Source organism: Moschus berezovskii, chromosome 9 (assembly GCF_049115385.1).
Source record: "Moschus berezovskii isolate FMDL1 chromosome 9, NW_MosBer_1.0, whole genome shotgun sequence".
NCBI lineage: Eukaryota > Metazoa > Chordata > Mammalia > Artiodactyla > Moschidae > Moschus > Moschus berezovskii.
In genome coordinates, this window is record NC_142468.1 from 93,644,917 (window position 1) to 93,657,445 (window position 12,529).

The window sequence follows — 12,529 nt, forward strand, 5'->3', positions numbered from 1 at the left end:
CCCTGGAACATGCTGTCTATGGCTGAGCATAGCATTAGTCTCGTCTCCAAAAACAGTTAAACAAAATCAGTATGTACTTGGCATGTCTTTCTCCCTTGGATATGGAAATATATCTCGCCTGAACATTTTTCTCATTCTTATTTTGGAGGCAACTAGATTGCTCTGAAAATATTAGTCATAGCAGTAATTGATTTAGTATTTATTGAGCAGCAGGCTCTGTGCGAGGTAACAGAAATATAAAGAAAGACTCTGGGGTAGGGGAATCTATCTAGTGGGGTGAGAGGAGAGAAAAACAAAAATTAAAACACCTCCAAAGGCCAATATTTATTTTCTTTGTCCCTCCCTTTGGGGCTTCCCTTGTGGCTCAGTCAGTAAAGAATCCACCTACAATGCAGGAGACTGCCTGCACTTCAGGAGACCCAGGTTCGATCCCTAGGCTGGGAAGATCCCCTGGAGAAGGAAATGGCAACCCACTCCAGTATTCTTTCCTGGAAAATCCCATGTACAGAGGAGTCTGGTGGGCTACAGTCCATGGGGTCTAAAGAGTCGGACACGGCTGAACAACTGAGCACACACCCTTTCCTTTATTCGTCAGTTATTTGTTGAGCGTTTGTCCTACGCCCAAGCTCTCTACTGAACGCTGGAGACACCAAAGTGAGTAAGACAGACACATCTCAGACTTCCCTGGGGGCCCAATGGTTAAGAATTCACCTGCTAATACAGAGGACATGGGTTCGATCCCTGCTCTGGGAAGATCCCATATGCAGCAGCTAAGCCCACGCTCCACAGCTACTGAGCCCATGTGCTATAACTACTGGAGCCCGCACGCCCTGCAGCCCATGCTTTGCAACAAGAGAAGCCACCGCAATGAGAAGCCCAAGGAAGAGTAACCCCTGCTTACTGCAGCTAGGGAAAGCCCTCACACAGCACCAAAGACACTGAGCAGCCAAGAATAATTAGCTCAAAAAGACAGACACATCTCTGTGGTCCCTGAAAGCCATGCCTTAAATGATGTTTGTTGAACTGTATAGTAGAGGAGGCCGGATCAGCCTGTGATAGATGGACTTAGAGGGCAGATCAGGATCCATGGAGGGCTTCCCAGAGAGGGTGATCTGGGATCTAAAGCAAAGTAGAAGCAGGTGCTAGTCAAATAGGCAAAGCCAGAAAAGCAATGATCAGTGACTGCACAGGGGAAGTGCTTTGTTGGAATTAGAACAGTAGGAAATGAGACTGTAAAGGTAGGTGAGGTTCAGCTCTTGAAAGGACTTTAGACTTCAGTCTGAGGTGATAGGCAAACCACTTAAATGTCTCATAATGGAGGAATTATTACAGGAAACGTGGGCCATTTAAAAGAACATAAAATGGTATAACTGCATAGATTTTAAGTAATAAAAAGCAGAACGCAAACATTGTGTGCTCACTGTGATTACTGATTTATACGATATAATTGAGACAGTTAAAGGTGGGAAGATGCCTAAAAGTGAAGTCCTATTTGTATTGTGAGATTCTTTAAGAATTCCTTTATGATATTCACTCAGCATCAAATCTCTACTATGTGTGCAGATCAAGATGCAACCTTGTCTCTCTACCATCAAATATGGAGAGATCTAACAGCTTTAATGCATTTTAAATCTGTGTGACTGTGAGATACCAAGAATAGGCACATCCATAGAGACAGAACATAGATTTGGTGGCTGCCAAGGTCTTGGGAGGAGGAGAAGGTTGGGGTGACAGCTAATAGGCCCAGCGTTTCCTTTCTGGGGTGATGGAAATGTTCTGAGGTTAGTTTGTGGAAATGGTTGTAAGCATTGTGAGTATACTAAAAACCATTGAGATCCATGCTTTGGTTAAAATGGTTAATTTTATGTTCTGTGAATTTTATCTTGATGAAAAAATACAGAAAGATAAAAGGTGCTTTTTGGTTTTTGTTGTTTTTGGTAGTCAAGGGCAATCGGAAGTGTGAGCTGAACTGCCAGGCAATGGGCTACCGCTTCTATGTTCGGCAAGCTGAGAAGGTCATTGATGGTACCCCCTGTGACCAGAATGGCACAGCCATCTGCGTGTCCGGGCAGTGCAAGGTAAGTGCCCCGGACTGGGGTATCTGGAGTGGGTCTTGGGGTGTTTGATCTGTGACTGCCGACTGCACTGTTTGCCAGGCTGTGGCATGCTTCCTCCCCATCACCTGTGGCCCACCCCCCCCAACCCCCACTCTGAACCATGAGCTCTGGGAGAGGTGGATTAACGGGGCAGTTTGTTCTGCTCTGAGTTTTCGATCTTTGGGAGTTGCCAAGTCTCACTCTGGCATTTCAGTTATTAAGTGATTTACGTTTACATCATGTGCGTCGTAAGAAACTCAGCGATCTTCTCTTGTTGGATCCGGAACTTCTTCCTTACCTCCAAGAGGAGGTTATGAAAAGGGCACTGCTGGATCAGTCAAGAGGCGGTTGGCTTCATCAGGGTGGCATTTTAAGGGCATGGCATATTTTATCTTGCCTCCCACCAGCCGGGGCAGTCTTCCAAATAAAAGCGGTCTAGTGCCTTTATAGCCAAAGTTGTACTTTCAACAGGAAGTTTTCAGCCTCCTTGAACTTCTGAAGTCTGTTCCAAGAACTCCCCGCCCTGCATTCTGCAAACATTCTGGGCTGGAGAGAATCCTGTGGGATGCTACCCTTTGACAGAAAGCACCATTTGCTTAAAAACAGGCGTCCCAGAGGAGGTGGCACCAGTTCCACAGTCATATTCATTGGGGCCTGGACGTCCACCCTGCTTTCATTTATAAATGTAAGAGTGGAGGTCTGACTCTAGCAGGTAAATGACTTTTTGGAGCCCAGGCTAAGATTCTATCTTAATTAACACTCAATCGCAGGCAGCACTGAGTTTCATCAAAGGAAGAGCTCTTTGGCTATCACATCTAAAAGTTCCTGTTATACTTTCAATGTAAATTGCTGCACTGTTTAGTATTAGAGCTACTCAAGTATGATTTATAAGCACCTCCTTCCCCCTCCAGCCTTTTTCTTAATGAGGTTTTAAATAGAATACAAAATCATTTATCAAAGCTGTATGAATATTCTGGGCCTTCTCAGGTGGTTCAGTGGTAAAGAATTTGCCTGCAATGCAGGAGATGCAGGTTCGATACCTAGGTTGGGAAAATCCCTGGGATAAGGAAATAGCAACCTACTCCAGTATTCTTGCCTGGAGAATCCCATGGACAGAGGAGCCTGGAGGGCTACAGTCCATGGGGTTGCAAAGAGTTGGAAAGGACTCAGCAACTAAATAGCAACAACATGGATAGTCTAAGATTGTGAATAAAGAAAGGGAAAAGCTGTCATTTGATATTTGATGCATGTGAAGTTGCCTTTGGACAGACAAGAAACCCACAAAGCTTTGAGATGGGGTTCAAAAGAGGCAAGGAATATTGTGGGGTACACACTGGAGGCTGAGACCCATCTGGCCCCAATTTCGACTCCTTTGGAAAAAACCACTGGGTTTCATTCATCCCCTCTATCCTTACTGTCTTCAGATAATACTGAAGGAAGTCGCATTAGAGTTTGTGATTTCTGACTCAACTAGTCCCTTCTTCTAAATGTTAACTGAGCCTAAAATGATGCACTTTATAGATCCTGAATCAACTGTTTAATTTCCTGAATACAAGTGCACACTGCTGAGAGATGTTATAGTGTGGTGGTTAAAAACATGCCCTCTGAAGTCAGACTGCTTGGATTCAAATCCTACTTCTTTCATCATTGACTATGTAACCTTGCACAAATTTCGTGAGCTGTCTGTGCCCTTACATCACCTACAACACGAGGAGGATGGTACCTACCTCCTGCGTTGTAGTGAAGAGTCATGAGCTAATACACATATGGTCCTCATATCAGGTCTGGTGCTTGGTAAAGCAGGCTGGCTTTTCCTAGTATTATGTTCACTTATGCCCACATATGACCTGTTGTATCTGAATTTTTTATGCTGAAGTATTTGAATTTTTTAACAGATTATAGATTTGTGAGATTCACATTATCCTATTTTGCAGAAAAATTAAAATACTTTAATTGACAGATACATCTCTATAATAATTTTTCCTTATATATTTTGGCTGCAACTTTAAAAGCTTTTCTATTTTTAAATTTGTTTTTTTAAATTGGAGGACGGTTGCTTTAAAGTGTTGTGCTAGTACAACAGCACAGCTCAGCTGTATGTACACATATCCCCCTCCCTACTGAGCCTCTCCCCCACCGCGCCTCCCACCCCACTCCTCTAGGCCGTCACAGAGCACCAGGCTGGAGCCCTGTGCCATACAGCAGAGTCCCACCAGCCGTCTGTCTGACACGTGGTGGCGGATGGGCGGTGCCGCTTCCTCAATCCGCTCCCTGCTGTCCTCCAGCTGTGTCCTCAAGTCCATTCTCCACGTCCGTGTCTCTATTCCTGCCCTCAAATAGGTTAATCGCTACCATTTTCCTAGATTCCATGTATATATATGCATTCGTATATGATATTTGTTTTTCTCTTTCTGATTTATTTCACTCTGTATAACAGGCTCTAGGTTCAGCCACTTCAGTTCAACTGATTCACATTTGTTCCTTTTTATGGCTGAGTAATATTCCATTGTACACATGTACCCCAGCTTATCTGTTCCTCTGTTTGGTAGACATCTAAGTTGCTTTCATGTTCTGGCTATTGTAAGTAGTGCTGCAGTGAGCCCTGGGGTTCATGTGTTCACATTACCTTTTGAGGCAGTGTCCCTGTGCTGTAGTGTGACTCTCCAGGCGATGTTAGACTCTACGGTAGGTCTGGGGAAAGTCCTGAATAGTCTATTTTTATAACAAGTTCCCATGTGGTGCTGATGCTGCTGGTCCATGGATCATATTTGGAGTAGCAAAGTTTTAAAGGACTCTTTGATTAAAGCAGAGTTCACAAAGAGCCAGAAATGTAGATACAGAGTGGTGAGATGAGTTGGAAGGAAGAGGAAATGTGGTCTATTTGCAGTGGGGGAGCTTGTTTTCTTAGTATTGCCTTAAGTATCTCTAAGCTGATGATACGAAAGAAAACCAAATACTAATAAGGACATATGGGTATGAATTCTTACTAATTGATGAAAACTAAAGCTGAAACTGCAATACTTTGGCCACCTCATGCGACGAGTTGACTCACTGGAAAAGACTCTGATGCTGGGAAAGGTTGGGGGCGGGAGGGAAAGGGGACAACCGAGAATGAGATGGCTGGATGGCATCACCGACTCTGTGGACATGAGTTTGAGTGAACTCCGGGAGTTGGTGATGGACAGGGAGGCCTGGCGTGCTGCGATTCATGGGGTCGCGGAGAGTCGGACACGACTGAGTGACTGAACTGAACTGAACTGAACTGAACTGGACGGTGTCGGACAACACAGTTTGAAGATGGTAATTGCGAGAAGACCGAGACAGATAGCCCCAGGATGTGAGTAGATGAACAGGAATTTGATGTTATAAGGACAACTTTGATATTACTTCGTATTTGTTCTCTGTGTATTTACCCAAAATTTGCTCATACACGTTGTTGGAACAACTGACTGTCATGTCCTCACTAGAACTTCAGTTTAAATAATCAGAAGTGCATTTGCTTCCCAGGCTAAGTTCTGTTTACTCTGTAACTTTCAAAGGGTAGAGTGCCCTTTTTTAATATTTGATTGGAAGCCCAGAATTCAAATTGCTATCTCTGCCTCTCTGACCTGTGGCTGGGAGGGCTATCACTCTCCAACAGGAGTGTCTGCATCTGGACTAGCTTCTCAGAGCCTCTGCCAGCCGCAGAGAGGAGAAAGCAAACCCAGGCCTGCAACGAAAGCTAATGAAAAGTGACAAGCACTAACTGAGAATATGAGCTCAACCCACACAAGAGTGGCTGGGGGAGAAGGGCGTGCTCCCAACACCAAGCCCCAGGAAGGCCCCGGGCCCACCCAGAGCAAGCTGGAAGGCTCTTCCAGTGCCCATGGAGTGCTCCCTGGCCAGCCTGTGTTTACCCTGTTGCTGGAGCTCCATTGATGTTTTCGATCCAAGAGTTGCAAGAGAAGCCAGGCTTGTAAGAACGCAGAAGTCCTTGGGCTCAGGGTTGGAGAACATGGGAATTCCTCTCCAGTCCCTCAGAAGTGTGTGACACTTCCTTTCTTGACAGGCAGTGAAGGATCCCAAATGTTGGCTCCAGGCTAAGGACTGCATTTTGATAGCTAGGCTTTGAAGGGAGAGCTCTAGTCCTGACTTTTCCTAAAGCAAGAAAGTGTATCTGAAATCCACAGAGATTTCTTCTTCATCTTAACCTCATCCCTCTGAACATCAAATAGGAATCTCTGGCCAGTCTTCAGAGAAGTCTCTGCCCCATCCACTTATGATTGGCATTGATGGGAATGGGACAGCATTTATGTCTAATTAATAGAGAACAGCGCAGAAATCGTTTCTATCGTTAAGCATCATGTTAACTTGCAATGATTATTTTTTACTTGATCTCAGTTTCAAACTCTGTCTAAAAAATTCTACATTTTCATGGTTTGATCATGTGCATGCTATTTTTGCTGACAACTTAATAAAAATAGGTGAAACTTTGCTTATAAAAGTATGGCAGGCATTTGAAAGAACAGGGTCCCTTGGATAAAAACTAAAAAGGAAAAAACCCCACCAAAAAAAAAAAAAAAAGTCACCTTAGCTCCCTGGAGACCAGCCTTTCAGAAACTTCAGGCTTTCACATTTAAATGATCCTGAAAGAATCAGAATCACCCCCAAGACCCACCCTTCTTCCCTCCTTCTTCCCTGGTGGTAAAGAAACAGTCCGTGAGTAGGTACCTTGAAATAATAGGCTGATGCCAAAAAATAAAATACAACAATAGGCTTATGCAAAACCTTCATGCAGGAATGTGTTGGAGCTGATGCAGACAGCAAGGAGCCCCTCTGAGAGCTTGCCTTGTGCCAGACACTCTGCTGTGTGCTGTTCATACAGAAGGATTTCCTTAAGCCGTGTGTCTTCACAATAACTCAGTCAATAGGAATTATTAGTCCCCATTTTAAGGAGGACTGTTATGAAGATAAAATGAGTTGGACACCATGAGTGCTACATGGAGAGTTGGCTATTAGAATTGGCTTTTTCAGTGAATTGTTAATCAGAACAGAAAGCAATTTAAATGTGACAGGATGAAACTCCTGTGCTTCAAGTGTCTCCCCTCTTCAGAGTTGATTTTCCTCACCACCTCTTTCCAAAGCAAACTGTCTTTCTAAAATACACATTAGGATATGCCTCTCTTGCTTAAATTCCATCTGTGACTCCCCATTTTCTGCGGAATAAAGTCCAGGGCCTAGATGCTGGCCGAGCTGGGACGTGTTGGTCCCTGACCCAGCAGGCGTTCAGGCTGTGCCTCCAGAAGCAAGAACACACTGTCAGCCTGGAGAGCCATCCCTTGTCCACTCTTGGACCACCCAGTGGACTCTGCTCAAAAGCCACTGGCTGACCCCCTTGAACACTGTTTCTGTTCTTCTGTTCCCACTTCTTGTACTTATTTGTTCCCATTTCCCCAGCCTACCACCCATCCAGGCCGGGAGCAATTCCAGGCACTTTGCTTTTCAATAGGTGCTTAAAATAAATGTGTAAATGAATTGAGGTACTTGGCGACTCAGTCTGTTGGGTTTTAGCAAATGAAATTCATCTTAAATCCAGCCAGAGCTTTTCCTTTTGGCCTGATGGGCAGTGGAAGGCTGGTCGCATGGGGACGTGGAGCCCCCTTGGCCAAATCCCCAGAACCCAAGGCTTTGAATGTCAGGCAGAATTCTTGGCACCTCCCCAGGCTTCTGTCTCCCTCATCTTGCTTTTAATTTTGCTCACACTGAATTTCTTGAGTCCAGACAGAGTTAATGACAGGAAGAAGCTAAGCAAGTGTGAGAGTGCAGTCTCTCCCACGGTGCTTTCTGCTGTGGCGGGAGAGAGCCCTTTCTGACACTCACCGCCCTCCCAGTAGCCTGGTCAGCCTTTGCCTTCTGCCATCTACCCATCCTCAGGGACAGGCGGGGGCGGGGGAGCCTTCACACCTCCTCTCCCAGCTGGGGCACCGCTCAGCTTCCAACGGCTCCATCAGGACACATCAGTGGACAGTTTCATATTTATTCAATAAATTACAGCAAGGTAACTCTTTCCACATGTTCAGAGATAAGCTCTGGACCAGAGTGTTGCCGTGACCAAAAAGGATGACATGATGGGCGTAGGCATCTCTGTGCGCCCCTGTTTTCAGGCGCCAAGTTTCTTCTCCTCTGTTATAAACTGCCTGAACCAAACAGCCCTGCTCCTTTCTCTGCCTATTTGCCCCCAGGTTGCTTCTTCTCTTTCTCTTTTGTTCAGTGGCTGTATTCTGTGGGCTCTGCTCAGAGTTCTCTTGTTATACTTGAATGAAACCAAGAGAGTCAGTTGCATTGAGTAAAGTGTTCCGACCTGTGCCAGACATGTGCATGAATTGAGCCTTCAAAGAGGGTGGAGGTCTTTTACTTTGCTTGAATTCTGAGCTTATGTGACTTGGTGGATTCCCTGTTGTATTTCCACCCCAAGCAAACCGTGTTCTAAGAGTACTTTCTGCTTGTGAGTATTAAAATGCTTATCATATTATGCTACAGTTGCTTTGACATGTGTCTGAACTCCTGAAGCTGAGGGAGTGTTATACATATTTGTATCCTCAGTGCTTTTGTTGCAGGAGGGGCGATCCCATCCAGGGCCAAGAGTGGGCTCTTATCTAACACTCGGAAATGAATTGTCCAAGGAGACACACGTGCTGACAAAGCAAGAGACTTTATTGGGAAGGGGCGCCCAGGCAGAGAGCAGTGGGGTAACGGAACCCAGGAGGACTGCTCCGCTATGTGGCTCACGGTTTTGGGTTTTATGGTGATGAGATTAGTTTCTGGGTTGCCTCTGGCCAGTCATTCTGACTCAGGGCCCTTCCCATCCCTCAGCCAAGATGGGTTCCAGCAAGAAGGATTCTGGGAGGTTGGTAGGACAGATGGACTGGCATCTCCTGTCTTCTTCTGATCTTTCCCAAATTTTCCCGGTTAGTGGTGGCTTGTTAGTTCTGAGTTCCTTACCAGGACTTTCTATTCTAAGTTAACTCATACAAGTAGCTAGCATCTGCCCTGGCCAGGGCAGGCGGTTTTAGCCAGTATTTCCCCTGACACTTAAGGTATTAAGATTTTTTAATAAATTGAATACATTTTTAAAGTATGTCAATGAATGCACCAAAGAGCAAGTTAGAAAATAACTTTCCAAACCTCTTTTCCTAAGAATGATCAAGAATAGGATTAACGAAGCATTAATCAACAACCCAAGCAACACACGTAATTAATTCATCTTTTTTTAAATTGGAGTATAATTGTTTTACAATGTTGTGTTAGTTCTGCTACAAAGTGAATCAGCTATATGTATACGTATATCCCCTCCTCCTCGAGCTTTCAACAAATAGTCTTATATTTTTTGTATAGCCTGCTCCCAGCCATATACTGGGCTAGGCACTGGAGATAAGAAAAAAAATGGGAAAGATGAAAATAGTTCCTCCCGACACTGAGCTTAAAATTTAATGGAGAAAGTGATAAAAACGTCAGTTAACAAACAAAAAGCTTCCCTGGTGGCTCAGACTGTTAAAAATCTGCCTGCAATGCAGGAGACCTGGGTTTGATCCCCTGGAGAAAGGAATGGCTACCTACTCCAGCATTCTGGCCTGGAGAATTCCATGGACAGAGGAGCCTGACAGGCTACAGTTCATGGGGTCGCAAAGACTTGGACATGACTGCGTGACTTTCAGTAACAGACAAAAGAATGGCAAATTCTGATGAGCACTGTGACGTTGATTGGGAAACTGAAATAGTGAACAGTGGTGAGAGGCATACCTTAGATGGGTGTCAGGGGAAGGTCTCCAAGGCAAGCAGCGTTCTGCATTACAAGTGCAGGCAGTACTACCAGCCATACCTGTCCAGGGATTGGAGGAAATGTGTGTCAGGATTCCAGCCAGGACCCAGGACACTCACGGTGCTCAGGAACTCATAGATACCGAGGTGATTATCTCGTATTTCCTTCTGCTCCCTGCCCTTGGGTGAATCTGGTCCCCCGCTGATGGTGCCATCCTTCTTTCCTCCATAGTATTCACGTTTTCCTGGGTGAATGCTGGCTTTAGCAAGAGCATGTCCTCCACTGAGTCATTGTCTAAGCCAAAAAAGATTGCCCTAGAAAATACCTAGGAGGTATTATGGGTCGAAAACAGGTTTGGGGGTCAGCCAGGATCTACAGTATTAAAACAGGTGAGAGAAGGTTTGCTCAGGTGAAATTGGGGTAGGGTGTACAAAGCCTCCAACCTGCCCTTCCCGATGGTCCATCCTGTACCAGAGTGTCAGAAGAGAGAGGATTTTTGAGTCCCTTTCCCCTGTTCTTCTGAAGGAAGGGACCGCTTTCCCCCAAAGGGAACTTAAGAAATATTCTTAACCAAATTGGCAAGGGTGCTGAATGGCACGTGTTACTGAGAATATGAAACTTCAGCAAAGTCCCCTGGGCCAGGCGGTCCACCTTTGCCCCAATCCATCCCTATTCCTGCCCTGAACCAAATACAGTCTAGGAGCACCGCTGAGTCGGATACAGAGGCTGCAGAGTGACGCAGCACTCACTGTATACAACAATGTCAGGGGGACTTCCCTGTGGTCCAGGAGCAAAGACTCACGTTCCCAATGCAGAGGGCCTGAGATAGATCCCTGGTCAGGGTGTTGTAGAAATCAGGAAACCAAGCACCACACCTGGAGAGTTGGAGAACCTCAGTTTATTACACCGGCGGGCCCAGAGGAGTTAACACTCCAAGCTCTGAGCCCTGAACAAAGGGGTTACAGAGTTTTTATACACGGGCAGGCATGATGAAGCAGGTTTGCAGGGGCTGGGCGATTGCAAAGAGCAGGACAAGGGTGAATGAGATAAGCTCCAGTTCCTAGTATTGTGAGTCCCCACTTTCTGAGACGTACGTGATCCAGACTTTGCAAGGAGCAAGCTGAGTTACAGAGGCAGAAGGAGCAGGAGGTTATGTAAAATTTTAACTTTTCCTCTTCAAGGGAACTAGATCCCACAGAGTTTGCAGCCACAATGAAGATCAGCGATCTCACCGGCCACAACTATGATGCAGTGCAGCCAAATAAATAAATATCTTAAAAATATTTAGGGATGCAGAAAACTGTGTTGCGTATGGAAGCCACGAGGCAGTGTCTATTCGGACTAACAAGCCAAGGTCTCCCTCTGTCCCCTTGGCTCCTCTGCACTTTCTTGCTGAGTCAGCCTACATTCTTAATCGATAATATTGACACAGGATCAGACTTAGAAAGTAGGCTGCTTAGCCTCATAGTGATTCAGTACAGCCTGAAAGCCTATTACCCTGACTCCTAGTTTGGGCATCTTGTTTACATTTCTGCCAAAAGTCAGGTCACACCAAGTAGTGAGCAGCTCTGCTAGGGTGAGAGACAAGCTTCAGAAAAATATCCTGAGGTGTCATGCATCTCGGTAGAAATAGATATATGAGGACACCAGTGCCAGAGGAAAACACATTTTTATTTCATATTTTTAATAGATAATAATATATTTACTTGACTCCAATATAAAAAAAAAGTGATCCTCTGTCTCCATCCACCCAGATTCCCATTCTCCAACAGGAAATAACCCCTCTGATAGTTCCTTTTTTTAAGGCAGGTGCTTTTTTTTTTAAATTGACGTATAGTTGATTTACAATGTTGTGCCAATCTCTGCTGTACAGCAAAGTGATTCAGTTACACATATGTACATTCTGTTTTTATATTCTTTTCCATTACGGTTCATCACAGGATATTGGCTATATTAATAGTTCCCGGTGCTATACAGTAGGACCTTGTTTATCCATTCTATAAGTAATAGTTTGCACCCACCAACCCCAAACTCCCAGTCCATCACTCCCCGCCCCCTCCCCCTTGGCTACCACATGGACCTTGCTTTTCTTACTCAGTATATCTTGGGCAACTTTCCATTTCAATATCTAAAGCACATACCCCTTCATTTGACAGTGGCGTGGTGCTGCACTATATAAACTAACCATAATTTATTTAACTGTGATGCATATTTAGGTCATATCCAATCTTTTACCGTTACCAGCAGTGAATTCTACAATAAATACTCCTGTGTGTAAGTCGATTTTATGTTTGTCTGTATCTGTAAGGTGAAGTCTTAGAAGTAAGTCAAGAGTCCATATGGATTTGTGATTTTAATGCCCAGTGGGTGGCAAATTGCTCTCCGGAGAGGTTGAAACAACTAACCCTTAGACCAGCATCAGCTGAGGGTGGTGTGTTGTCCAGCATTTGGATTTTTGCCAATCTGATAAGTGAAAAATGGTATCTTGGGTAGTTTTCATTTGTGTTTATTTTGAGTGAGGTTGTGGTTCTTTTCCTGTGTTTAAGATCCTTTCAGTAAGATGATCCATTCAGCTTGGAGTAGGATGAGTGAGGTGCCTTGGATGCAGAAATTTAAGGAGGCACTGAATAAAATG

The 12,529-nt window shown here is 44.8% G+C and overlaps 1 protein-coding gene across 2 annotated transcripts in view; it reads left to right on the plus strand.

Moving 5' to 3' along the window:
* Positions 1-12,529, plus strand: part of THSD4 (thrombospondin type 1 domain containing 4) — a 676,681-nt gene that overhangs the window by 301,387 nt on the left and 362,765 nt on the right. For both annotated transcript variants that reach the window (XM_088839954.1, XM_055436217.2), the window contains one exon: positions 1,942-2,078. In XM_088839954.1, the coding sequence (XP_088696080.1) occupies positions 1,942-2,078 (137 nt within the window). The remainder of the gene's footprint in view (positions 1-1,941; positions 2,079-12,529) is intronic.